The sequence below is a fragment of the Engraulis encrasicolus genome, chromosome 6, assembly GCF_034702125.1.
Source record: "Engraulis encrasicolus isolate BLACKSEA-1 chromosome 6, IST_EnEncr_1.0, whole genome shotgun sequence".
Classification (NCBI taxonomy): Eukaryota; Metazoa; Chordata; class Actinopteri; order Clupeiformes; family Engraulidae; genus Engraulis; species Engraulis encrasicolus.
In genome coordinates this window covers 23,523,713-23,550,997 of record NC_085862.1, presented here as the reverse complement: position 1 = coordinate 23,550,997, position 27,285 = coordinate 23,523,713, and the positions used below count along the sequence as shown (strand labels likewise).

The 27,285-nt window shown below is 42.5% G+C and overlaps 1 protein-coding gene across 1 annotated transcript in view; it reads left to right on the top strand.

The window, feature by feature from the left end:
• LOC134450570 (uncharacterized) overlaps positions 1 to 25,282 on the top strand; it is a 25,462-nt gene extending 180 nt beyond the window's left edge. Inside the window, exons 2-15 of the mRNA XM_063200407.1 lie at positions 9,902 to 10,027; positions 11,765 to 11,920; positions 12,597 to 12,735; positions 13,041 to 13,207; positions 13,755 to 13,889; positions 15,924 to 16,109; positions 16,368 to 16,509; positions 16,684 to 17,056; positions 17,334 to 17,476; positions 17,821 to 18,036; positions 18,536 to 18,775; positions 19,998 to 20,119; positions 20,583 to 20,954; positions 21,069 to 25,282. Coding sequence (XP_063056477.1) covers positions 9,902 to 10,027; positions 11,765 to 11,920; positions 12,597 to 12,735; positions 13,041 to 13,207; positions 13,755 to 13,889; positions 15,924 to 16,109; positions 16,368 to 16,509; positions 16,684 to 17,056; positions 17,334 to 17,476; positions 17,821 to 18,036; positions 18,536 to 18,775; positions 19,998 to 20,119; positions 20,583 to 20,954; positions 21,069 to 24,788 — 6,237 coding nt within the window. The 3' untranslated portion in view covers positions 24,789 to 25,282. The remainder of the gene's footprint in view (positions 1 to 9,901; positions 10,028 to 11,764; positions 11,921 to 12,596; positions 12,736 to 13,040; positions 13,208 to 13,754; positions 13,890 to 15,923; positions 16,110 to 16,367; positions 16,510 to 16,683; positions 17,057 to 17,333; positions 17,477 to 17,820; positions 18,037 to 18,535; positions 18,776 to 19,997; positions 20,120 to 20,582; positions 20,955 to 21,068) is intronic.
• Positions 25,283 to 27,285: the final 2,003 nt, after the last annotated feature.

Sequence of the window (27,285 nt, the reverse complement as noted above, 5' to 3'; positions counted from 1 at the left end):
CCCTTTTACTACGACCACTTTATAGGACAGGGCAGAGTGTGTAGTACAGAGTAGAGTTCATGCACCCTTTCACTATACGACCACCAATACAGGACAGTACAGTGCGTGTAGTACAGAGTGTGCTGACGAGAGGAGGCATGCTCTGTTTTGTGTCTGTGTTTACTGTACTTACTTTATTACTCCATGACTTTATTTTTTCAGGACATTGCACATTCATGAACATACATACATACATACATGTAAATGTGTCAAATTATAGCACAATGGCCAATTTCCATATGGTGTCCAGAAGCTGGCAGGCTAGATGTTCACAAGTAGAGAAATGAAAAGCACAGGTATAGACTTTCTCTTGTGTTTGTGTGTGTTTGTGTTTGTGTTGATGTTTTTGTGTTTGTGCATGCTTTCTGCATGCTTTGCTTTCATCCTTTCTCGGTGCCCATGGCATCCTCTATCTACTCCACAAGTCCCTGTAATTAGAGTCAAAGTGGTAGTAAAACAGAGTGAGATAATGCACTGACTGTGTGCGTGTGTGTGTGTGTGTGTGTGTGTGTGTGTGTGTGTGTGTGTGTGTGTGTGTGTGTGTGTGTGTGTGTGTGTGTGTGTGTGTGTGTGTGTGTGTGTGTGTGTGTGTGTGTGTGTGTGTGGGTGTGTGTGTGTGTGTTTGTCTTGTTTCGGTACATGTCAGTCGGGAATGTATATAGTTCCTTGACCTCTGCCTTGCCTTCTGAGCCTGTTCTTGCAAAGCCAGTGCATGTTGTGCGTACTCTCAATAGTTTTGGGAAATTCCTTGGTTGTTTTCAAAGCTATCTGGTGTGGCTTCTTTCAGACCAGTTTGTCTGACCACCTTGAGGTTTGCCCTTGGCAGATCAGTGAATGAATGTATCCGTTTACAGACATGAAACACCAAATGTGGTATGTTACTGTTAAAAACATGCAAAAGAATGCAATGCACCATACAATTGGCTTCAGGAACACGGATGTACCATACAGTACATCCTGTACCCTGAGGTACTGACACTTTTTAAAAGACATGGTTAGGCATGAGCACCACATCAGGAATTATTTTCATATTGTTGTCCCTGAAAAAGTACTACTGACAGAAACTGTAAACAGTAAAATGCCTTCACCATTTCAGGAGAGCTTTCACAAATGTCACATTCACCTGAGTACGCAATCCACATTTTGTCATCTCTGATGTATTTGTCATAAATATTGAAATAAATAGATGCTGCACACATCAGCAAAGTACGGAACTTGATTAATGACTGCGGCTACTGGAATAGCGAACACACTTCATATCTCAGATGAGACTGTGAAATATAGAACGCATGTGCTTAATGCAGACCGTGGTGCTATACATAGCTGAGAGAGAGAGAGAGAGAGAGAGAGAGAGAGAGAGAGAGAGAGAGAGAGAGAGAGAGAGAGAGAGAGAGAGAGAGAGAGAGAAGGAATATGGAAGCTTTGCCTGCACAGTAAAACATGCAGCGTTAATTCAACAACTTAGAGAGTACCCTGGGACCAAATACACTCTACACACAATGTTAAATTGACTCCCTAAGTGTTGAATTAACATTTCATTTTTCACTGTGTGGAAGCTGTTGGCTGCGCTGGGCTGAGGCCAGGGCTCCCTGTCGGCTGTGTCATCCATGTCATCTTGATAGGTCAATGAGGAGAGGAATCACTCGCAGGCGTGAGTCACACCTCAGTATGCAGTCATGGCAAACTCAGGCCCAGCTAGCTATCACAAAATGGCCCAGTCATCAGTGGAGAGGGACATTATGACAGCCATGCAGTGGGTTCAATACTAGGCCTATACAAAAACAACTCAAATTTGTTTATTTGTCACTGCACATTAGTCTACTTATTTAATGAGTACAGTAGATGTACAGTGCTGAGTTACAAAAATCTGTATAACCTATAAATTTACCTGATAGAGGTTCAAAAGTTGTATTGTTTTTTTTTCTGATCACTTACCTATTTGTCAACGCACCTGCCAGTTGAGGTGTGTGGGAAAAAGCACAAGTTGTACAAAGCTGAGGAAAGAAGTGGTATTTTTTCTATTCGCTTGGCAAGTCAGTACAACACCAAAAAACATGAACATGTAACACACAGACATGATACACCACATAGCCTACAAACTCAAGCCCAATTATTCATATGGAGAGAGGCAGCCTCAACTTGTCTCTGCAATCTACAGAGTCAATGTTTCTTGACAGAAATAAGACATAGAAAGCTGCAATATGATACAGCCATATAAACTTCTGAGTATATGTCTTATAAAAGTGCCCCTACTGGACATTATTCTCATTTACACACTTCTATCTCCTATTCTTAGTTAACAGCCTTACTTTCACCAAAATCGTAATGGCTATGTCTTAATCTGTTACTCAAGCCTCTTGGTAATGTCATAGCAATGTTGTTATGATGTAGTTTAGTATTTTCTGGAAAGAGTGAATAGGCCCGCCGGCGACCCCATCTGCTACGATGGTGTTCAGTTAATACTTCAAAAGAAAGAAGTCTACCGCACACTTTCTTGACTTTATGCTTATTATAGCGAACAACGCGTTTCACCTCAGTGCGTCATCAGGCAGGTATACCTGAGCGAGTCTGCTGACGCACTGAGGCGAAACGCGTTGTTCGCTATAATAAATGAGCATTAAGTCAAGTAAGTGTGCGGTAGACTTTCTTTTGAAGTATTGAACATTCCTGCGTTTACCAGCACCTAGGAGCTGTGCATGGAACTTTGAACTGGTTTTCAGTTAATGTTGTCATACAGTGGCACTAATCAGGGATACAGACCAACTGGGGCTTTGTCTAATGACTTTAAATCATTTCCTGTCTGAGTGGATATTTTTCTGTGTCACACAGTGAATTTAATTAGTAAGAGATGAGCCAATGGGTGGCCTTCAATTATTTGATTAGAATGCGGCTAAGCCAAACACGTGTCTTTCATTTCCTAAATATGAAATCGCCTTGTACAGTGCTTTCAATTGCAGCTTTGTGTTCAAACAACATACCCAACTCCACACAACTTACAATAAAGATTTAAATTATCTTAGAATTCTGAGGCAGCTGGTAAACTTGTAATTTCAAGTTACTGTTCAGTTGCCATTGCAGTCTAGCAGAATAAATTAACTATATAAGTTATCATGACTTATCATTTATATCATTTTTAGGGTATTTTGTCCCTGTTGAATATGGTATGTGTATGTTTGGAGGTTTGGACAAGACACAGTATGTTGAACATATAGAGGAGGTTGCAACTTACCGTATTGTCTTGGCCACACATGGACAAACTGTTCCCAACGTCTCCACCCCCTCGCTTTCTTTTTGCACCCATCGCACACAAGATTTATGTCTCCCAAACATACACAGGCTCTTTTGTTGCCTTGCAGTCCCTTTTTATTTCACTTTACTTGTTTTCCTTTCATTTTACATCACTTTATTTTAAGTGGTTTCTTCATTTTGTACATGTTCCTTAATATTATCGCCTTAAATCCATATGATTTTATTTCTTTGTGTCAGCAAATTGAGATGCCTTGTATGAAATAGTCTACTATTTAAACAAAACTTGTCTTGGCTCGCCCTGCCTTTTATGCCTGTCAAGCATTTGCAGTTGAGTTTCATTCATTTTCCATGTGCTGGGAGTTGTAGTATAATAGTTGTGTAGTATAGTAGTAGTAGTAGTAGTAGTAGGCCCTGGGTTGATATCCTACAGTACTTAACATACCAAGACAACCACCTCGTAAAAGTCACAAGAATGCCAGACATTGCCTAGGGTAGGGAAATGGAAGCGTCATATTTCTACAGTATACATAGGCCACATTTAATGCAAGCCAGCAGTTTGTACCCTGCAGAGATATTCACAAACACTGAGTAACTTTTAGGAGTATTGCACTGCATACTTTAAAACTTTGTTTATGGTGGAGTGGGAATGCTTATCTCACAGAAAACGTGTTTGCATGTCTTTCCCTCGGGACAGTGAAACCAGCATTGTTGAATCAGCAGAAATACTGCAGAATACCCTTCCCTGCACTTGTTGTTCTGTATATTTCCTGTGCACTTTGTATCTGCTAGTGATGCTGGCTATGATTATGTCCTCGTTTGTTAGTCGCTTTGGTTATAAAGCGTCTGCCTAATGCAACGTAATGTAATGTAATGTAAAATACAATGAGCTATTGTGAATCCTGCATGAGAACCCCATTCTGTTGTGTTTTCCTGGTTGTTTTTTCGCATTGCCTTCTCACCGACTGGTGACAAACTACTGTTGCAGAAAAGTTACAGGCCGTTCGGTGCAGTTAAGCAACACCCTTGCTGCAGGGCCTTTCATGTGTCTGAGACTGATATTTTTGTTGACAGATAAGTAGAAGATAAGTAATGTGTGCCAAACTAATGATCTGGAGAGACCGTATGCATCTTACTGATGTTTTCACATGGATGATGAGCTGTCACAATGCCCATACATGTGGGTAATCCCATTGTCAAACAGTAAAAGTCCTGACATGCAAGCAGGGGTGTCGTTCAGAGGGGGGTTAAGTGAGACTGAGTCACCAGGGCCCCATGTATATAGGGGGCCCACACACAGTCTGATTTATGAAAATATATGGCTGGGGGGTCCATTGGAGCTGATTGTACATAAGGCCCAAAATTTGCTGCTACGCCCCTGCATGCATGTCTTCTACCTATGCATGCTCGAACAGTATAGGCCTTAGTCTTTCAGTAATTTCTTTCTGTTACAAGGGCGTAGCCAGAACTCACAGAATGCATAGACCATGAAAAATTGTTTTATCTGTCTAGCTCAAAAAGTACATACAGTCAGGTGTAATGGGTATGATTGACAACGTGGATGGGTGGGCAACAGTCCACATCAGCAGCACACACGAGACTTTGGGCACTGGAAAGAGTTTTAAAGTGGTGGTGCAGTTTTTTTTCTTCATTCTTGTTACTGCTGCTGCACTCCACTCATTTGTCTGCAGTAAAAGTTGAGAAAGCCTCATTTAGGGAGTCCAAAAGGGGGGATGCGAATGCACCACTGCATCCCCCTTTACCGGCACCTATGCATGAGACTATGCAGTATTTTCATGTTCCTGACTGAGGACATTATATTTTTGTGAGAATCCAAGGGACGTTGTAGGCCTAAATGTTTAGAACAAATACTATAGGCCTATGGCATGGGCGTTTGCTTTTTAGCGCTTGAATACCTACCCTTGGCAGTCTATTCACATGTTACTAAAATGTAATGCAGGGAATGGTATGTGCCCTTGCATGTGGGTGCTTGATAAGCACGAAACAAAACAAAGAGAACTCAATACGTGCTTTCACTCTGCCAGAGAAGCATGCTACTGTTCCTGTAACTATATAGTCTCAATGGCCAACACCATGCATAAAAGGGATCGGGACCTGAACTTTCTTTGTTATTGTTTATTTGGTTGACAAGAACGATATGCTTTTTTTCGTGGCAACAAAGACGTCATGGGCTCACAAAATAGAGTGAACTTGGGCCAATCACAGGCAAACACTTCCGTGCGTAGCCCCATAATGCACGCTGTTCCACCAGTGGAACGCTGTAATAGTCATAATAGTAATAAAAGTAATAATAATAGTTAACTACCATTTAGTACTACACTACAATGCCATAATACAGGGCCTTTAGTAATGTACTACGACTTGGTCATTGCCATTCTGGTAAATTCTGGTAACAGCAAATTTATAACGCTGAGTCTAAACAGGTTGATACAACTGGTATGGGAACCGGCATCAACATGGGTACTGGGGTTGGTCAGTCTTAAAACAGCTGTAGTAAGTTGAAGGAATGACTCTCCACATGTCCACAGCCAGTGTACCAGTCAGGAAGAGGTTAAGCGGACCTGGCCTGGATGTTTTGCACTGCAGGGCCTGCTTTGACTGTGGCCGGTCGCAGCAGGTTCAGTCTAACAACATGGTGATGTGATGTAATATGTTTGAGGCCTGTGCGGTATGTGCAGGGGCGTAGCAGCAAATTGTGGGCCATGTATACAATCCAATAGAGTAGCTTCACTGTGTGGTGTGTTGGATGTGATGGTGGTGGGGCCCCCAACCCCAGATGAGAGGGAGGTTATCAATGTGTTTGAATTGTAACGTGAAATTGAAATGCCAGGAGAGTGATACAGTACATTTGCATGTAAAATGCATGTGTAGACAATAAGCCTACCAAGGAGGTCTGCATTGATCTACACTACCTACAGCATCACAAAGCATGGCAGCATAACAATTTTAATAAGGTACACATTTGTGCTGTCTTCCAAACCAATTTCATTTCTGGACTGGAAATAGTGGTGCATTTGTGAGTAGAGAATGAGAAGGGGGCTATATACAGTATGTGTTTGAACTGGAGGGACAGAGTGAGAGAAAGGGAGAAGAGCTGTCACGCTATTGAATTTCATAATATACAAAATATAGTAAATAGCCTCACTTGTCTGCTGTGCATGGTTCTGTTACATGATTAATGTAGGCTATGTCATTCTGGTCTGGAAATTAATGTTTTTTTTAAGCTTACAACAAGCAGGTAATTCATTCAAGTGGATGGAAGGAGATATGGCAGCTAAACTTGTTTTAAACATGGCACCAGTCTTACTTTACATTGCTGGTCAACCTAAGCAAGTATTATGATGTCAGGTGGGTGTTAGTGAGTAGGCTACTAACAGCTACTTTACTGGATTTCATTGCTTGGCATACTTGGCTAATGTTAGCATGCTAACTAGCGATTTCTCAGATCAAAAGCAAAGCTCTTTTTCCCTCTAATTCCAAATAGTAACCTCATAACTATTAGGCTTTCATAATCACAAACGGTTGCTGATTAAATCACATAGTTCCAAAACACACTCTGAACACCTGCATCATGCAATGACTGGTTTAATGAGAACATAACAATTCTCCACCCAGCAGAACAGCATTGCTGTTCGTGCTTACCCTCTGTCTCTCGAATGAGTCTCCAAATTCAAAATAGATCGCACGCTGTCACTCGTCCCGCCCCCTTTCTCAGGACTGTCTGTTTATTGGTTCACAGACTTCCCAGAGACAGTTGAAAGCGATATTACTATTGGCTGAGGGGCGCTTTGCTGTGAGGAGCGCTTTCGCCACGCTTTGTTGATTGCGACTTCATAAACAAACCTCCATATCGCAAAATTACGCATCGGAGAGCGCCATTTCGGCGCTCCTTCTTCACATTGCGCTCTAGGCGACTGCCTAGCCAGCCTATGCTTATAACCGGCCCTGAGCAGAGCAGCACTACTGTTTGCGCTTGCCCTCTTTGTCTCTCGAGTGAGTCTCCAAATTCAAAGTAGATCGCACGCTGTCACTCTTCCCGCCCCCTTTCTCAGAACTGTCTGTTTATTGGTTCACAGACTTCCCAGAGACAGTTGGAAGAGATATTACTATTGGCTGAGGGGCGCTTTGCCGTGAGGAGCGCTTTCGCCACTCTTTGTTGATTGCGACTTCATAAAAAAACTTCATATCGCAAAATTACGCATAGGAGAGCGCCATTTCGGCGCTCCTTCTTCACATGGCGCTCTAGGCGACCGCCTAGCCGGCCTATGCTAAAAACCGGTCCTGCAATAGACCCCCACAGCCATGTGTCGACATAAATCGGACTGTGTGGGCAGAGAGAGTAGAGAGAGAGAGGTTCTGTTGGCCTATTGTTTCCGGGTTCTATTATTACAAGGGGGAGGGGGGGGAAATCCCCCTTTAGGCAGATCTAGGCAGACCTAAGGACTGTTCTATTCAATGCTAGGAGTATTATGACACGCCACTTTAGGCAGACCGGAACCTGGTCATGTTAGGTGCCCATAGAAACCTATTATGTTGGCATATCTCTATATACTTCTAGAATCTCAGGTGTGGGGGCCCCTTATATACATGGGGCCCTCGTGTCTCAATCACACTTTACCCCCCCTGAACGACTTCCCTCAGCCCAGTATGTGGGAGTGTGCTGCTGCCACCATGTTATGTCAGGTGTTATTTATATCATACAGATGCACAGATGATCTGTGTATCTGTATGACAGATGCCTGTCATCAAGAAGCAAAGAAATGACGTGCATAGAGGCTGGTTTAACAGGCTAGATGTGTCTACATCAATATGTTCAGTAAAACGTTGAGGATAACATAGCCTCTGGGATACATGCAGTGATAGGCCCTCAAGCTTTAAGATGTAATTCTTAATAGCTGTACATCACCATTGATTTTGTCTTAGTTTGTGTAATTTTGAGTGTGTATACATACAGAGAGAGAGAGGGAGAGAGACAGAGAGACAGAGAGACAGAGAGCACTGGGTTCAATCCTTGCACAGAGTTCCAAGGATGTTTAAAAAGACAACCATGATTGATGAAAGACAAAGGTAATGCACACAATCTTGCCAGACCCTCCAAAACACACACAGTCAGCAGTCCTGCTATGCACTCAAACACCTGGTAGAGGTATGTCCATGGCGACTGGATTAAAAACAAGTTCCTATGTAGACAAGAACGTTAACTCGATCTGACACACATACAAAAAACAAATTAAACTGAAATACTATGAAATACTTCATGCATTCATTATTGTTATTCACGCTCAGAATGATTTACAAGTAATTATTATTTCACGGGACAGGGATCTGAGATTAGAAGGTAGGATTTGGAGATAAGAGGAAAGAGTGGAGAATAGGAAACGTGACAGAGTAAAATCATGGCCCGTGAGGGAAGCCAGTTGCTAGGTCATCCCTCTCAATATTCAAGAAGCTAGTGAAGACTCATGTCTTCCGAGAGAGCTTCCCTGCATAACTGACACTACTCACCTCTAAACCTGCACTGCACTTCATAGCTCCTCCACTATTTTTCTGTTCTCTGTTTGTTCTAAATTACTTGTATACTGCTGTACTATGTACTTACCTGAATGTCCTCCTTGTAAGTCACTTTGGTCAAAAGCATCTGTTAAATGTAATGTAATGTAATGTAATGTAATGTAATGATGCCCATGCAAGTTCATCTAGTTCAGTGTCAGACAGGCACACAGATGCTGTGTTGTCATGTCACTGGATTCTGCCCTCATATTGTTTTGGCATTCCACTGCCCACCTGGCATAAGGTGTGGTTAGATGCCTTAGTCAGGGCAGGGCACATCACTCCTGGATGAGGAGGACCATTTGTTACCCACATTCCTTGACTGGAGACATTGCAAATGGACTAGGTCCGAAATGTCTGTAACTCCCGTTTTATGCACTGACTTCTTTTGTTACTGTACTAAAATATAGAGTTTTCGACACAAGTCTTGTGTCGATTTTTTTTTGTCACTCACATTCCACCCATCCCCCCACACTCTACATACTGCTATGGCAGTCATATCTGTCGTGACCTTCTAACCTGAAGACCAACTCCCTAACCATTAGGCCACAGCTGACCCAGACACAACAATAAACCATGTAACCTGGCACCACATTTTCTTTAACAACACTGCATGACAGAGGTGATAAATAATGACCACATGTTTTTTTTTGCGACAAAATAATAAAACTCTTCAGACTGGGAGCTCCAAAATGTGTTGTATCACTGCATCTGTTTGATGCTTTAGGTCGACATAGATTTGATGAGTCGAACACTTGTTTGACTCTTTTTCTTTCTAATGATGTGATGTACATGAGTACAGAGTTCAAGAAAGTCCTTGTGCACAAGACTTCCGTAATACAGGTGCAGGCGTGAGGCAGGAAAACGTGTTCAAAGATGAAAGTTCAGAAAACACCACACTGCTAACTTAAAAAAAAAAATAGCGAAGAATGAATTTTGCCCAGTGCGTCATCAGGTTCGCTCGGTGTGCCGTGCTTTCTGAACTTTCGTCTTTGATGTGACGTATACGTTTGCTGTTTACTTACTGTGCATGTTTCATCTGAAGGTCTTTGAGGCAGAAGCTGTAGCTGCGAGGTACGCCAAACTCCGCAGACACAAGAGAGAATGGATCATTCCCCCTGCCAAACTGATGGAGAATGTCGACCACACAAGGAAAGAGTACATCGCTAAAGTAAGGACTGAAGGAACTTTCAACAGTTTTACATTTACAAACCCCAACTCCGGTGAAGTTGGGACATTTGGTAAACAGTGAATAAAATCAAAATGCTATCATTTTCAAAACATTCAATCCATTCATTAGATGGACACTGTTAAAACCAAGAAAAAATATTGTTTTGGGGGACAAATGCTGTCATTTCTAATTTGATAACTGCAACATGTCTCAAATAAGTTGGCACGGGGATCAGTGAAATGTAATAAACATCCAAATAAGATAAAACAACAAAGAACATTTCAAAATGAATTGTACGGAGGGACAATATGAGTTGAGTCACTCAGAATTAAAGATGCATAGGAAATGATTACCATAGTTATTACATACATTTTTGAATTCCCTTCGATTTATCATGATTGCGTGTGTATAAGACATATTTTTGTCATTAAAATCATTGTATAGGTTCATGACATCATGAAATATATATTGGCTGTAGTCTCACTCAAGCACTCCAAGAATTACAGCTATTGAAAAATTACCATTTTAAGAATGCTTCATGTGTGCAAATGATACAGGGGTTCAACATTCTCCTATGCAAAGGAGCTCACTTGAAATAGACCCAGAGACATAGGGAACTGTCCTTAGAAGTCAGCAGAAGTTGCAGAAGTCAATTCTTTTTGAAATAATAGAGTATTGCACATCCTGTGCTACAGTGAAAATGGACCATCCAACTTGTGTTAGTGCTAACTTCAAAAGTCAGCCTCCATGATGGCATGGGGGTGAAGTAGTGCATTGGTTAAGTTGTTCTCACTCACCTGTAGAGTTAAATACGGTGCTGAATGATAAATGGGGTTTAAACGGCATGAAAAGCCACTCATGCATTATATTTTGAAGGCCAGATGTTCAATTACTGCCACATAGTAAGGACAAATTGCATTCTCTACAATGTTTTAACAGTTTAGCTCCATCATAAGGACCAGCAGGTGATAAAATGGCGGGCTTTTGGTCAAGACCTGTCACACTGTAAACACTACAGAAAGGAAAACATTGCAAAACATGACAACGAATACACCCACCATTTAAGCTGGTGAAATCATGTCCAAGATAGGAATCAACACTGTTTTTTTTATATAAAATCATCTCATCGGTTAATGTATTTAACTGTTCAGTGTTGTCTTTTGTTTTGTTTTTAGTCTTCCTCGAGATTTGCTGCCTTTTATTGTCCCCGTCCCAACTCTTTTGAGACATTTTGTTTTTACATATTCACGAATATCCCCCAAAACAATAATTTTGGTCAGTTTTGATGGCTGATATGTTTCTTTGTGCTGTTCTCCATCTAATGTAAGAGACGTTTTGAAAATGGCAGTATTTTGATATAATTCACAATTTACCTTGTGTCCCAACTTCTATGGAGTTGGGGTTTGTATGTTAGGCTTACGATGTGATGTGATGTGATGTGATGTGATGTGATGTGATGTGATTGTATCATATCATATCATATCATATCATATCATATCATATCATATCATATCATATCATATCATATCATATCATATCATGACATAATTTGGTAATTTTCCACCATCTTCAAGATGATTTGTATTATTTAATCTTTCACTCACTGTTCTGGTGTTCAAATCTTCTAATGACAAGACTAACTCTCTACAAGACCAGCTCTCTAAGTCCACCACTGCATCACATTCATGAATAAATCAATGTTACAAATGAACAAGACTTACCATTCTTTTTTTCTAGGTGCGGTCAGACATATCTGACAAGACCTCTGTGAAGTACAGTTTGTCTGGGCCAGGAGCGGACCAGGAGCCTGTGAACCTCTTCATAATTAACTCAGACACTGGCTTTGTCCAAGTCACTGGGATTCTGGACAGGGAGGAATGTAGTGCGTATGAGGTCAGTGTCTTCATTTATTAATTAATTATTATACTCTTTCAGCGTTGAATTAATACTATGAGGTCATGCTCAAGTGTTAATTCAACACTCAAAGAGTTTAATTGACACTACATTGGTTGAGACCATATATTCTCTCTGGAATAATGTTGAATTAGCTCTTTTTTGCCTCTTTTCCACTGCCGGTTTTCTAGTAGGCAGAGTTGTCAAAAGTAAAAGTAAAAGTTAAAAAAAGAAACACTGTTTTCTTCCAACACAAGTAACTCATCTGAGTAACCAGTATACCTGTGTACTTGTCTTGTGATCAGCTAACTCTGCACTGGTTGGATCAAGTTTGTGGTGGGTCCTTGTCAGGTTTTCAGTGTTTTTCAGTAACAACACAGTCTATCTATCTCATTAGGTACAATGGTGTAAATGGTGTAATAGCTATGTAATGCCATGTGCTAGGGTTGTAATTACACCACAAAAGTACTTTTACTTTTACTTTTGACACCTCTGCTAGTAGGCCTACAGCACGACTCGGCCAGCACTTTTTGCTTTTCAATTGGGCACGACAAAGCTCAATCGAAAAGCAAAAAAATGTCAAGTTGTGTAGTCCTACCAGAAAACCGTCAGTGGAAAAGAGCCATTTGTTTACTGTGATAAAAGTGCACATTGTCATCCTTGTACTTGACCATAGCTGGCAGCGTATGCAAGATACCGTGATGGAACCCTGGCGGAACCCAAGATTGATTTGAGAGTGGTGGTGCAGGACCAGAATGACAACGCACCAGTGTTCCAGAGCATATCAACGTCCGTCAGAGAATGCAGCCAAGTTGGTATGAAGAACTCACTGCCTTTAAACCTCACCTACAGAGCACAGTTGGCAAATTGTGTGTTCATGATGTAGTTAAGACCTTCCATAACTCACCTCCAGAACATTACAGTCCCTATGGGATATACTGTGCGTATATACAGTAGTGTATAGTAAATAAATCAGGTTTATCAATCAATCAAGCTTGTCAAACTGTTTATCAACCAGTCAATCACCAATCAATAACTCTTTCTGTGGTGCCTGTCTGTCTGCCTGCCTGCCTTTCTATTTATTTATTTATTTATCTATCCATTGATCAATTCATCTCAGGCACTGTGGTTGGGCAGATCACGGCTACAGATGCTGATGAGGAGGGAAACGAGAACTCAATAATCGCCTACAGCATCGTCAGCCAAGAGCCTGGAGAGGCTGATACCTTCGCCATTGACCAGACCACTGGGGTCATCACTGTGAAGAAACCCATCCTGGATAGAGAGGTGAGGCCTGGCGCCACAGCCAGCACAGGAATAGACAAACAATGTCATATAGAGGGGAAAAAATATGTTTCCTTCCGACCAACCAATGCACTGACCGAAATCTTGGTGTATACTCGTGTCCATGTGACTAAAAAAATAATGTTTAGATGTAATGTAAGGATGTAATGCAAAACGAAAATTATGCTTTTGGGGTGCTGGCTAGTGTACATACATTTTATGTTCTATTCTATTCTATTCTATTCTATTCTATTCTATTCTATTCTATTCTATTCTATTCGATGTACTGCCTTCTTAAGACTTAAAATTGAATGTCTTCTAAATAATATAATACATGGAGCCAGAGTTCACCACCTCTGCCTTATTTGAGAAAGCTGGCTATGAACGCAAGAGAAATTTGGACGTTACATATTGTGTAGAATACAAAATGATCCATGCCTGCATTCACAATGAGGTCTAAAATTTGGGACTGCTGGGAAAATGTTCCTTTTCTGATGAAGTCATTTATCAAACTGATCACTGATACAGTCAATAAAAATGCCTTCCTTAGATACACGACTCATATACGCTCATCGTACAAGGAGTAGATCTGTTTGGAGCTAAAGGAGGAAACACAGGTACCGGGAGTGTGAAGATCGAGGTCCGAGACATCAACGACAATGTCCCCACTCTGGAGAAGGAGTCGGTGAGAAAAGTGATGTACTGTGTTTTGGTTGACGGAGTAGGTTAAAGCCTGCTCATCCAAAAAACGTCTGATCAAATGACAAGATAAAACTGAAAAAGTCTGCTTCAATCAGGATTGGGAGCCGAAAAATACTGGTTGAAACAGCCTTTTTTTTGTTTTACCTTGTACTGTGATTTGGATTTTTTTTTAGAACAACATAAAATAATAGAGGCTGTGTATGAAAGGGTTAAAGACGCCACAAGGAATGAAGCATAACAAACAACACAGCATGAAAAGAATTATGCAATTATGGGTCCTACAAATCAAAGACTAAGATGACAAGTCAAAACCAGTTTATATCATTCCAGAGATCAATGTAATTTACAACTGTTTGCACACCAAACAGACACGAGAGCAGACTTGCAACTACGATCATGTCGAGTAGCCTAAAGTTTCCGGGAGCGTGTCTATGTTCCCACAGCCCATTGGTCCCACATAATTTGATATTCATTTTTGGGTTCACTACATCATTTAACATTCATTTTTGGGCTCATTGGTACCATGGCCCATTGGTCACTTCCACAGCATATTCCTGCTGCTCCATATGCACATTTTCAAGAATTTATTAAAATGTCGGCCCCATGTTCCATGGCAGGGAGAAAGGCACGTTCTCTTAGTTTACTTGGAAATGTAGGAACAGTTGTGGAACAAAAGTATAATACGAATAATTTCTTCAAATTGTGGAAACATGGAGCAGCAGGAATAGTGTGACCAGTGGGACCATTGGGCTGTATGACCAATGGGCTGTGGGAACATAGTGCTGACCCCATGTTTTCATGATGTCACCACAAAGTCCATCTCTTTACTTTTCACGAGTAGCCTTGTTAGTAGGTTGCCTGACAGGCCATACCATTCATTTTGAATTACGCACTTCATAATGCCAGAATGGTCTGATTACACTTCTCTCGGGAGGGTTTAGTCATCTACCAGATGGCCGGCCAATAAGCGAATGCTTATCATCAACTTTCAAATCTCTTCAACACTTGGTCTGACCAAGAGCGTAACAATTAACATTTCCCAAAAGGCATTTCCCAAACGGCGTCCCTTGGTTTGCTTATGATTGTTTGCTTACCAACAAAGTGGGAGGAGTTACCGATTTTGCGAGAGCTCAGAAAGTACTTTCATTGCTCTTGACCTGACTGGTAGCAACGCTGAAGCTGTTGCGTCACTATGAGGGCACTGCCTGGCTACGTAATAGCATATGTCATGAACGTCAACTGTCAGCAATTGGTCAGAGCAGGTCCACTCAATTCAAACCAGAGTTCACTCCTCCCACCCAAGCGCTCCAGGGCATCAAGGATCCAGACCAAAAATGAATTACAAAGTAATTAATGTGGTCTGGTAAAACCAGACTATAACAACACAGCAATTGTTTTGAATTATGTAATTATGGTTCCTATAAATCAAAGACTAAGATGACAAGCCAGACCCCTTTTGATCGTTAAATACCTTTTATATCATTCCACAGATCAATGTAATTTAAAAACTGTTTGCACACCAAACAGACGTGAGCAGACTTGCAACTACGACCAAGCAGTTGCCCGTTGCAGTTGCAGTTTTTTGATGAACACATCAGGTCACCTTCAACTGCTGTGGACCCATTCAAGAGTCTAGAGAAGAGAAGGCATATTTTTCTTAGATTATTTGTTACTGCACTCTGACTGTCTGTTACACAAAAAAATGCTAATTGGAGTTAGACAAACCTACAGTATATGAAAAAGTTGCCTATGATTCCTACTGTAGATGACCTGATTAACCTTTGAGGCAAAATCAAGCCAAGGTCAATGTTGAATGCCCTTTTTTGACCATAACTCACTTACTTCAACAACGTACTTTGAAGCAAGACCATCATATATTTCCTATGCAAACTATAATATTCATCATTGCAAATTTGAATAAACCAGATGTCTGGGGTAGAGTTGTGAGCTGTGCCTAAGGTAGCCCTACTGGTTTATGATTAGTACATATGTTTCGTCTCCCCTCAATATCCCTCAGTACGATGGCAGTGTGGGTGAAGGAGACGAGGATGTGGTGGTGATGAGGATCAAAGCTCTGGATGTGGATTTAGTGAACACCGATAACTGGCTGGCAGTTTTCCACATTGTGGCTGGGAATGAGGAAGAAATATTCACCATCGAAACGGATCCCGTGACCAATGAGGGCATCCTGAGGCTGGTTAAGGTATGGAGTTTCCAAACATGCAAATTTCAACATTTCTGAAGCCAACTGTTCAAAGGGCTGAATCACAGGCAGACATTCAGCTAGTTACATTTTGTATTATTTGCAGTACTTAGTACTTTCATACCAGCATTTCTAGACAATGTAACATAAATGTAGCCTACTTTTGCAACAAGTGTCTTATTTATCTTCTCCTCTCTTCTTTCCCTTATATATGTGGTGTGGACCACTTCCCGAAATCTTCACAATTGACTCCAACAGCCAGTGGATTATGAGAAAGTCAAAGAAATCAACTTGGATTTATTGATTGAGAATGTTGCTCCTTTTGTAGATGGTTCTGCCATAGCTTTGGGCCTGGAAGTAGATTTAGCTGGACCAGGAATAAGCCCCTCTGGAGGGGGAGGTGGTGGAGGAGGAGGAGGAGGAGGTGGTGGTGGAGGAGGAGGGGGAGGTGGAGGAGGAGGGGGAGGAGGACCTGGTGGACCAGGAGGGCCAGGTGGAGGGGGTGGAGGAGGTGGCGGAGGAGGCGGAGGAGGAGGAGGAGGAGGTGGTGGTGGTGGAGGAGCTGGGGGACCAGGAGGCGGTGGAGGAGGGGGAGGTGGTGGAGGAGGAGGTGAGCCAGGTGGTCCTGGTGAGCCTGGTGAGCCTGGAGGACCTGGAGGTCAAGAGCCAGAGCCTGGCACAAAACCAGGGACCAAACCTGGTACCAAGCCTGGGATAAAACCAGGTACCAAACCAGGTACCAAACCAGGTCCCAGACCATCCAAAAAGCCTGGCAAAAGCTACCCGATTAAGATTGCAGTGATCAACTCACCCGATGGACCAGGTTTCAACCCTAAAGTTAAAGAGATCCCCGTGTCTGAGGATCCAGACAAGGTCGAACTCCACACCGTCATTGCCAGTTACCCAGCCACAGATGGAGACACAGGGGAGGTGGCTGAAAACGTCAGGTCAGTAACACAACATGCTGTATAGTCGCGTTCCATACACCTCATAGAGTACAGTAGCAACACTTTGAGTGGATTTGAAAACCATGTTTAGAGGGCTCCTGTTTAGAACTGTACAGACAAATCTAGTCTAAGTGCACATTACATCCAAATAAGATTTACTTAAAAGACTATGGTGCGTAATTACAAGATTACTAATATAATCATCAATTATTTTCCATATCTTTATAAATGTTGTTTATTTTCATGTTTAAGAAATTGTATATTTGCTTGTACTCAGGTATGCCAAAGGCCATGACCCTGATAACTGGTTCATTATTGATGAGGAAACGGCAGAAATTAAGCTGAATAAAGTGCCTGATCGGGAGTCTCCATTTGTGGTGAACGGGACATACAAGGCCTTGATCCTTTGCATGACAGAAGGCAAGTGTTAAGAAATTGCCAAATAGCAGTCAGTCTGTGAGGGTTTTTCCGTAGCTACCACAATTTACTTATCTAAAGCAGTCTTTTGGTGGACACTGTTTGCTCTCTGGAACTATTCACCATTCAATGAAAAAACAAATCCAAACCTTACAGCTAAATTTCAGATGTTTTTTAATCTGCCAGGTCTTTCATCATAACTCTTAATCTTATTATAGCAGCTCTGTTATTGTTTTTGACTACAACAACAGCATTTCTATTATTTCTGTGTACTAGTTTAAAAATCATAGTTCTGTGGTGTAACACTAACATAAAGACATATGTGTCGTGTCTGCTTTTCCTTCTAGATGTGCCAAGTAAAACTGTGACTGGAACGATAGCTGTGAACATAGAAGATTCAAACGACCACTGCCCCATACTGACGAGCACACACCAGACTGCTTGCACGGACGCCAAAGTAGTGAATATTACTGCTTTGGATGAAGATGGAAGTGCAAACCCACTTGCATTCAAGCTGTTTCCAGAAGAGAGTACAGGAACATGGGAGATGACATCAGTCAGTGGTAGGCTCTCCTTTACAGTATTCCACAGTAATTGTTGTTGCAGACTGAAAAGAGTACTCAGTACTCTAGGACCAAATACACTCTAGGCAATGTTAAATGGACTCTCTAAGTGTGAACTTAATACTTTTTATTGTGTAATACAGTAGCAGCATCCTCCTCAAGTAACACAACAATACAATGGTGCACAGGCACGGCAACTCACAGTACCCATGGGAGAAGACATCAAATTTCCAGTCAGGAAATTTCCAAAGTCCAAAATCACAGTCATCTTTTATTGTCAAAATACTGTATGTCGTACGATTTCTCCCAAGACAATATGTTCATGATACCACAAATAGCTATAAAAGGCATGCCATTCCAGCATGCCATTCCATTTAGAATCGCTGTACAATGCCATCCCCTTTCAGCTCGTAGGCTATTGTGTTAAATGAGTCTTTCTATAATAAAATTGAAAATGTTAATCATCAGTCACCAAACTCCGTCTTGTGTATTTTCTCAGACACCACCGCTGCATTCTGGGCGCAGGAGACCTTGTGGCCGGGGGTGTACCGTATCACCGTGGAGGTATTCGATGCCGAGGGTCTGTCGTGCCCAGACAAACAGACGGTGGAGGTGCAAGTGTGCACGTGTGACGAGGGCGGAGACTGCAGCCTGAGGGCGGCTCAGCAAACCGGCTCCTCGTGGAACGTGGGACTGCCCGCCATCGCACTGATGTTTCTGGCACTGGCGCTGATCTTGTGTAAGTCAAGGCACACAAATACAGAGGCTACACGTGACCAAGATGTTATCAGTGTTAATGAATCAGAAATAGCGTAAGCAGATTCTCTTTTAAACAAAACATATACACAATATATTTAGCTAAACTTATTGTTGCTTAGGTTAAAACAATTACAATCTTTGGGACAATGTGAGGTTACATACCTTGTTCAGAGGCAGTTTAGCAACAGATGAGGGTGCTGGAGGGCACTAGACATTTATTTTCCCACCCTCACTCTTCCTTCTGGAACAGAAACAATGGGAGCCAAATCCATTAGGCTAGCAAGTTAGTTAGCTATGTACACGTGCCCATGCACATGACTTACTAGTACCGAAGATTTGGCACATAACCTGTAGTTGGCATAAGCTAGAAAGAGCCAATCTTATGCTTCATTTGGCTGACTAATCAATGGACTCCTCAATCCATCAAGACATCCTCAAATGCCAAACGAAACTCAACACATCTAACCACCCTGTGGCAGTCCATTGTCCTTGGCAGGACTTCAGAGCTATGTTTTCCGGGAAATTCTATTTAAATCCTTTTTCTAGGGAAAAATGATGAAGGTTAATTGCGTGAGAAAAGGAAAAGAAAAACAATATGTAACTAAATACAATATCTCCCGAATCTACCTTCGGGTATAAATAGTCGCCCTATACCTTACATTACCTCACTTTACCTTACCATACCTTTATTATATTACATTCTATTACATTACATTGCATTTGGCAGAAGATTTATCATCGAAGCGACTTAAAAACGAGGACGTAATCATAGCCAACATCACTAGCAGATACAAAGTGCACAGGGAATATACAGGACAACAAGTGCAGATGCAAAGAAGGGTTAGTTAGTTGTGGGTTTTTGTTGTTGAGTAAAGTAAAATACACACAAACACATACACATCATATCAGGAGTCTGGCCTGGGGCCAGGGAAGCTCAAGCATTAGTGTGTAGATGGTCACGAAAGAGGAGTCTTTACTTGCTTCTTGAAGGCAGCTAGAGATGAGATATCTTGCATGATAACACCACTAGTCGTACTTCAGGCACTTTGAAGACAACATTGAAAACCCTGATGCATTACATTAAAGTTGACTGTATTTAACATGTTTTAAGTTAAAGTATGATTTGTTTTCTGAAGGTCAATGATTATGGTATTATGACTGTTGTTGGCATGACCTCCTTTGTTGTGTACGTTTGTGTACAGTGATCCCTCTTCTGCTGATGTTCTGCCAGTGTGGCGCAGCCGCCGCTCATTTCACTGACCTCCCCTTTGATGCTAAAGAATACCTCATCCCATATCACATCGAGTCCAAAGGAGAAGACAAGGTAACATGTTATTCACAGTTTGTTTTTGTTTTTTTGAACAAACTCCCAAGCTGGGAAACAGGAGCATTACAAAGTCAGTGATCAATACCATAAAAAACAATAGTCAAATCATGTTTTTTTTTTTTTTAAGATACCAAATATTAAGTCATAAAATCAATGGCTATATACCTGTAACAATGCACTGGTAGAGCAGAATTGTGCATTCAGGATCCATTGACAGTACAATCCATCAAAAGTTCGGGATTTATGTTTCACAAGTAGGCTGACCATCTACCTCCCAACAGACATGTGGGAAAATGCCACCTTAGCTGATTTGCAGCCGGGGGAACAGTATTGGGAAAAATTGAAATTAACAGTGAAGCATGGAAGGTGGTCACTCTATTTACAAACCACATATTAGTTGTCTTTTTGTCAGAAGTGAAAATGTTATTGATCTAATTTTACATATTTTCTGTTCATGCAGGAGGTTCCCCTCTTCAGTGCTCCTGTTCCAGTTGCAGTTGCTGAGGCTGGCAACACAGTAAGCGCTGCAAATGTTAACCTGAACAAGTCCTCCATGGGTCTGGTCGGCAGAGGAAACGGAAGCTTCTACGCCGAGACTGGAACGTTGTTGCATCAGGAGATGATGGGTGGTGGAGGTGGAGGTGGTGGTGGCGGAGTTAGAGGTGGTGCCGCGATGGAGGAAATGGACTATCACCAGTACGGATTCCGGCAGAATTCATTTGGGTCAGGAGGAACAAGGCGAGAACTCTACACCTCCTACCACCGTCTGGACCAAGACCTCTTTGAAGGCATTGCCTTGCCCAATCATCTGCTGCATGACTACTACTCTCAGGTGAAAACAAATGAGACAGAGTATTTTGTACATGCAGGGATAAATCAAATGTGTTTCTGCGTAATATTGTGATGTAACATTGATCGAATGTCTAATTTTTTCCACCTACCACAGAAAGCAATGTATGAGGCCCAGCATTGCAAGATGAACGACAGCCTACTGGTGTACGACTATGAAGGGGATGGATCGTCGGCTGGCTCTGTTGGCTGCTGCAGCCTGGTTGGGACTGATGACGATCTGAAATTCCTTGACGATCTGAGCCCAAAGTTCAACACTCTCGCTCAGGTTTGCAGACCCCCACAACCACCACCCGAAGTAATCAGAAAACCACCAGAAGTAATCAGAAAGGCAGAGACTCTTCAAAGCCATGTGCAGAGAGAAAGCACCATCTCAGCGAGCACCACACAGGTTTCTCAGGCCTCACCCCCACCCGCTCCCCCTCCAGTCCAGACAACCACAACTGAAACCACCAGAGTCATTGGCGCCTCTGCCACTCTTCCCAGAATGCCCACCCAAACTGTGCTATTGCAGCAGCATCAGCAGCAGCAGCCACTGTACTACATAATGGGGCCACCGGTGCAAAACAGAGTTCTGCTGGCCCAAAGACCCCCTATGCAACTGAGTCAAGGTATACTCCTGGTAAACCAAGCACCTGCACTGCAAGGAGTCATTGCCACTCCAACAATCCCTCCAACCAGCCCCACTATGCTCCTTCAAGGAGGTCAGACGTTCGTTCAACACAGCACACTCCCTCGGGCTACAATTGCAGGATCACAACGAGTGGTCTTGGTACAAAACCAGCCTGGAGCTGCACCACTGATGCAAGGCCAAAGGCTCACCTCTGCCCCTCAACCACAGGTGCCATGGCCAGCAGACCGCTTTGCAAGTGAAAGGCCAGCACCACCGACATATGAAAGTGTTCGAGTCAGTGAGACCGTTAACATTGTGGGGAGCAACATCACACATGTTCCAGTACCACAAGCCATGCCACCCCTTTTCACCGACTCACTGACATCTCTCCCGAGTAAAGAAGAGGATGTTGTTTCTGTAGCCTCCATTTCACATTCTACCCCCACATTACCTGAAACTCCAGAGCTAGAGGCTGAGCTTCAGACCAAGGTCCTGTTTGAGGGACCAAGTGTAAGCGCTGTGGATCTTGCTGAACCTATAATTCAACATGAAGAGGTCTCAGGCGAGGTTCAGGAAGACATTTTGGTGGCGGAATATGTAGCCGAGGAAACTGGCTCTGATAAATCTGAACCTCAACTGGAGATAGGAAGCACAGATGAAGCCACAGCTGAGCCTGAAGTTCTGGCTGATGGCTCTGAATTAGCACCTTCAGAAGACATTCCAGGTCCAGTTGAAGATACAATTGACATTTCAGTGACAGAACTTCAGTCCTCTTCACCAGAACTAGACATAGATACAAGCCAGGAGGTTCCCCACTCAGATAACTTGGAAAAAGATGTTTCTGTTGTATCACTGGAAGACACCGTGGTAGAGGAAACAGCTGCTGTGGAACTGGGATCAAGCATCAGTAATGAAACCCCAATATTATCTCCTTCACCAGATGTTTCAATTTCCCTTCAGGGGGAGGTAGAATTAGACAGGGACCTCAGTAGCCCTGATGTTGAAGCCACCATAGACAAAGGAGAAAGCGTTTCTGTCTCTTTGGATATGCCAGTGGTATCAGAGATCACAGAGACTGAGAGCCGAGAGGTTTCAGAGGATAATATTACAGATACTACACTGACAGAGAGTGGGTTAACAGTGGAGGAGTGTGGACCTGACACAACTCCTGTCTCCATACCTGAACTATCAATAAGTGACTCAGACATCATAGATTTGGTAGCAGACCAGATCAGTGCTGGCTTGCAGTTGGAGTCAGGAATGGATACGGGTACAGTCGCACAGCCAGAGGGAGAGGGAGAGGGAGCGAGAGCGGGAGAGGGTGATAAATCACAAGAGGTAGATGCTGGAGAAGAAGATGCAAACCAGGGCGATGTAACAGAGTCACCCACTGAGGAGTTAACAGACACAAGCCTCTGCCAGGAAACTTCTCTGGAAACCTCTGAAGTAGCAGACAAAGATGCCATTGAGGTCTCAGAGACAGAAGTTAGCACTGCTGAATCAGAGACCATGGAGGAGGGCCAAGACATGTCAGCTTCACCTCAGGAAATAATTGCCGAACCTGAATCTCCCACATCTGAAATCACAGACCCAGCTACCATCGAAGTCTCAGAGACACATGTTAGCACACCTGACCAAGAAGCCACGCTGGAGGGCCAAGACGTTAGCATAGAGGATGACAGTGTCCTCCTGTGTGAGGCAGTACCATCTGTGTCTGAAATTAGTGAGGTTAATGTAGAAGGATCTCTAGAGTCCAGTGTTGCAGTGGAGTCAGTAGATGTAACCACTGAAAAGGGTAAGACAGAGGAGGAGCACATTGAGGAAATTTCATCAGATCAAATAGTTGGACAAGGTGAGGGAGAACATCAAGAACAGCAGGCCACTGGTGACTCTGATGGTCAAGCAGAAAGGGCTGAGGAAACATCTGAACCCATAGATGTAGGAGACATGTCTGATGCAGAGAGCATGGAAGTGCACTGTTCCACTGTGTACTCAGAACAAATGGATGATTTGAGTGAACCAGGATCTGTTGAGGAGGAAAAGCTGAATGATGGACATGTGGCAGTGTTGGCTCCAGAGGTCTCACCGACTGAAGCAGAGGAGATGGATGCACAGCCCACAACACCAGTTGAGTCCGAGATAGTTGAGTCAATACAACCTACTGTGACAGAGGAGGAGGGAACAGAGGCCACTGCTGAGGTCACAGATGAGCATCATGAACCAGATGTGGTAGAAGATGCAGTGGAGGAAGGCACTCCAACATCAGCTGAAGGACTATCAGTAGATGCCATTCCTGAAGATAACACAGGCAAGGCTGCTGTAGGGCTGGTAACATCTGAGCAGTCAGAAAGTCAGCTAGACACAGAGGTAGTAGAAGTAGAACTTCAGTCTGATGATGCAGCTGAGAAACCAGATGCTGCACCAGAGGTAGAGGTTGCTATTGTAGCATCAGAGCATGTTGCTGTTGCTGCTGATGTGGAAGCAGAACTTGAGGAGCCGGCAACAGTTGAGCAGCCAGAAAGTCAGCTAGACACAGAGGTGGTAGAAGCAGAAGTTCAGTCTGAGGATGCGGCTGAGAAACTAGAGGTTGCTAGTGGGGCATCAGAGGATGTTGCTGCTGCCGATGTAGAAGGAGGAGAACTTGAGGAGCCTGCAGCAGCCACATCTCCGGCACAAATTGGAGAGGTGGTAGAGCAGGGGGGCTCGGAAAGTACAGTAGAGACAGCAGAAGAGTCGCATCCTGAGGTAGAGGCACAACCAGATGCTTCAGCATTGATGGAAGTGGAACAACAGCAGGCGGAACCACAGCCAAGGAGAGTGGAGGTGGAGACAGAGGAACCTCTGACTCTGGACACGGTGCCGTCACTAGAACTAGCCGGAGATGTGGACTTGGAGGCAGATACAGTAGAAGCTAGCACTAGCCATGTATCCGCTGAGGCAGGAGAAGGTCTGCAAGTCGGGCCTACCTCCTCGCTAGAGGTGGAAGTAGTTCTTCCCACAGAGGAGGGAGCCGAGAAGCCGGAGGAGACAGAGACTGCCACGGCAGAAGTCGAGGAAGAGGAAGGTGCAGCTGCAGCTGCAGCCGCAACAGCAACTGCGGAAAGTTCCAAGAAAAAGAGTAAAAAGGAGAAAAAAGCCAGCAAGAAGGAGCCAAAGAGTCCCAAAAGTCCAAAGAGTCCTATAGGGAAATGCAAACAACAGTAATCAATCCTGTTGTGTGACCTTTATGTAAATCCTTGAACGGAACAGTTTGATGGTACACAAACAATTCCCTAAACAACCTAGGAGTCATACTAGTTTGGTATTTGATTTGGGGTATGAATGCGTTCAGTGTTCTTTATTTGCAACTTTTAAATTGTGTCAACTCGAAAGGTTTAACTGTTGGCTCTGTCTGCTTTTAATATCCTTGGTGCAATTGTTTCTACTGTTAACATTTGAATATTTAATACTTAATGTGTTTTTATTGTCGCTATAAGCTTTCATAATTCCTCAAACAGGATATGGTGTTGGACATACTTCCTAATACTGAAAGCTAAACAGGCACTTACTGTATTTTTTATATTGGATTAGAGTGAATGCCAGAGTGTACTGTATGACTGTCTTTCTATTAACACAAATGTTTCGACTGTTTTATAGTATGTATTGTGGGTTTTTTTCCTCGCAAAATGCATTTCGTCTGACCTGCTTGAAAATCAAGATACGATATTGTGTGTAACTAGTGGTGGGCCGTTATCGGCGTTAACGTGCTGCGACAATGTGAGACTCTTATCGCGCGACAAAGAAAATATCGCACGTTAATCTATACTCAAAATATGGGTTTGGAGTTTGGGTATGCACGTCACCATAGCGCTTGATTGACAGACGCTTTCAGACTTTGCTCCAGTCGCTTCTCCTCTCCACCTGTTGCTATCAGCAGACCTAAATATGAACAGGGTTTGCATGCTGAAAACATTAATCTCTCTGCCGTGGTAGGTGTTGTTTGAGTGTTTTTTCATAAATGGTAGACTAAAGAGACGTTATTGTTTGAGGTGAAGCATAGGGAGACATTGTGTGAGTAGCCTACCAGCCCGACATAGCCTACATTTCCTTACGCATTGCATGGAACACATAAACATGGCATGGACCACATAAACAACTTCCAGAAATCTTGCCTGTGCCATAATTGCAAAACATTCCGTGTGATATGCATTTTGAAGATTGTCAAACTGAAACTGTCAATATCTACTCTCGCTGAATGTTTGTGTAATTGTGTTGCGATCACGCATTTGCGACTATTGAGATACAACAGACGGTAATAATAAACCTCGCGGTTGCCGCGCTTGAGTTTTTTTTTTTTGCAAACTGAATTTATTTACTCCTCGAGAATTTTTACTCCGAGAACAACTGTCAGGTCCCCAAAGGCCAGTGCTGTAGGTTCTAGAAATCCAGCCTGGAGCTGTGGGCTGCTGTGCGCAGAGCTCCTCCCTCTCTTAAAGGAGCGGCTGCTCTTTTTAACAGTCAGTGGCACATTCTCTCTCTCTCTCTCTCTCTCTCTCTCTCTCTCTCTCTCTCTCTCTCTCTCTCTCTCTGCCCATTAGAAATGCTGAATTGTCATTTTGTTTAAATAGCCTAATTGTTTGATAGATTTATCTGTAGGGCCTATTCGCCTATACAACTTATAGTGCTGTTCATTTTGAAATTACAGTATCTTATAACTGTAAATGCTTCCTAACATATTTGACACACTTTACACATATTGCAGTGATTTTTTTCATCACCAAGTATCAACATGACCATTTTTTCAAGATGAGATGCATTTTGGAAAAAAGAGATGAGCTCTGATCTAATGTGCCATCTTTCTTAAGAAACCCCAAGGTTTTTTTTTTCGGCATTATTTCGCTAGCGTGCCTATTCTGAATGAGCCATTTTGATATAGATTAATCTAGATTAATCTAGATTAATTTCATAATTACAGTGAGATTAATCTAGATTAAAAAAATTAATCTATGCCCACCCCTAAACACAAAAAACATAATAAAATTAAATCTTATGGAACACTGTAATCTGCTTGTGTTTTGTTAATAAATAGTATGACGAAAAAAATGTGCAGCCATGTAATGTTCACAAATTTCCGTGGCATTTGGAGGCTTCATAAAGCATTAATACAGAATGTAATGAATTAAGTTGCATTTAAAAGCTAGTACCCTCACCTTGCATGAAAAATATGTTCATTCAGCTTTGACATACCCACATTTCCAATGAAAAAACTCAAATCTCAAGAGCCTGAATGCAGCATATACTGTATGTCACTCCAGGTGCGTAGGCCAATGCAGCACATACGCAGCATCAGGCTAACATGGATTAAAAGATCAGTATGTAACAGCTAGAATGAAACACCTGGGCGCCATTGCAGTACACGGCCATCTCTAGTTAATATCCAAACATGAAATGAAGAGATTATGCAGATTAAACAGCATAGTGTTGTTGCTATTATACAAGTTAACAGCTATAAGGATTCTCTTTGATGTTTAAACAGAAAAGGCTGATAACGTGCGATTCATGTCCATACCACTGAAGATACCGATCATTTTATTACTATTTGAAGCAGCTGCTTTGAGGGATGGGTTTTAAACACTGCTGTTAGAACACATATGTGCATTCACACACACATAAAAAGGGGCCACGTCTTTCACGGGAGCCTATCTTTTTTTAAATGTGAGCA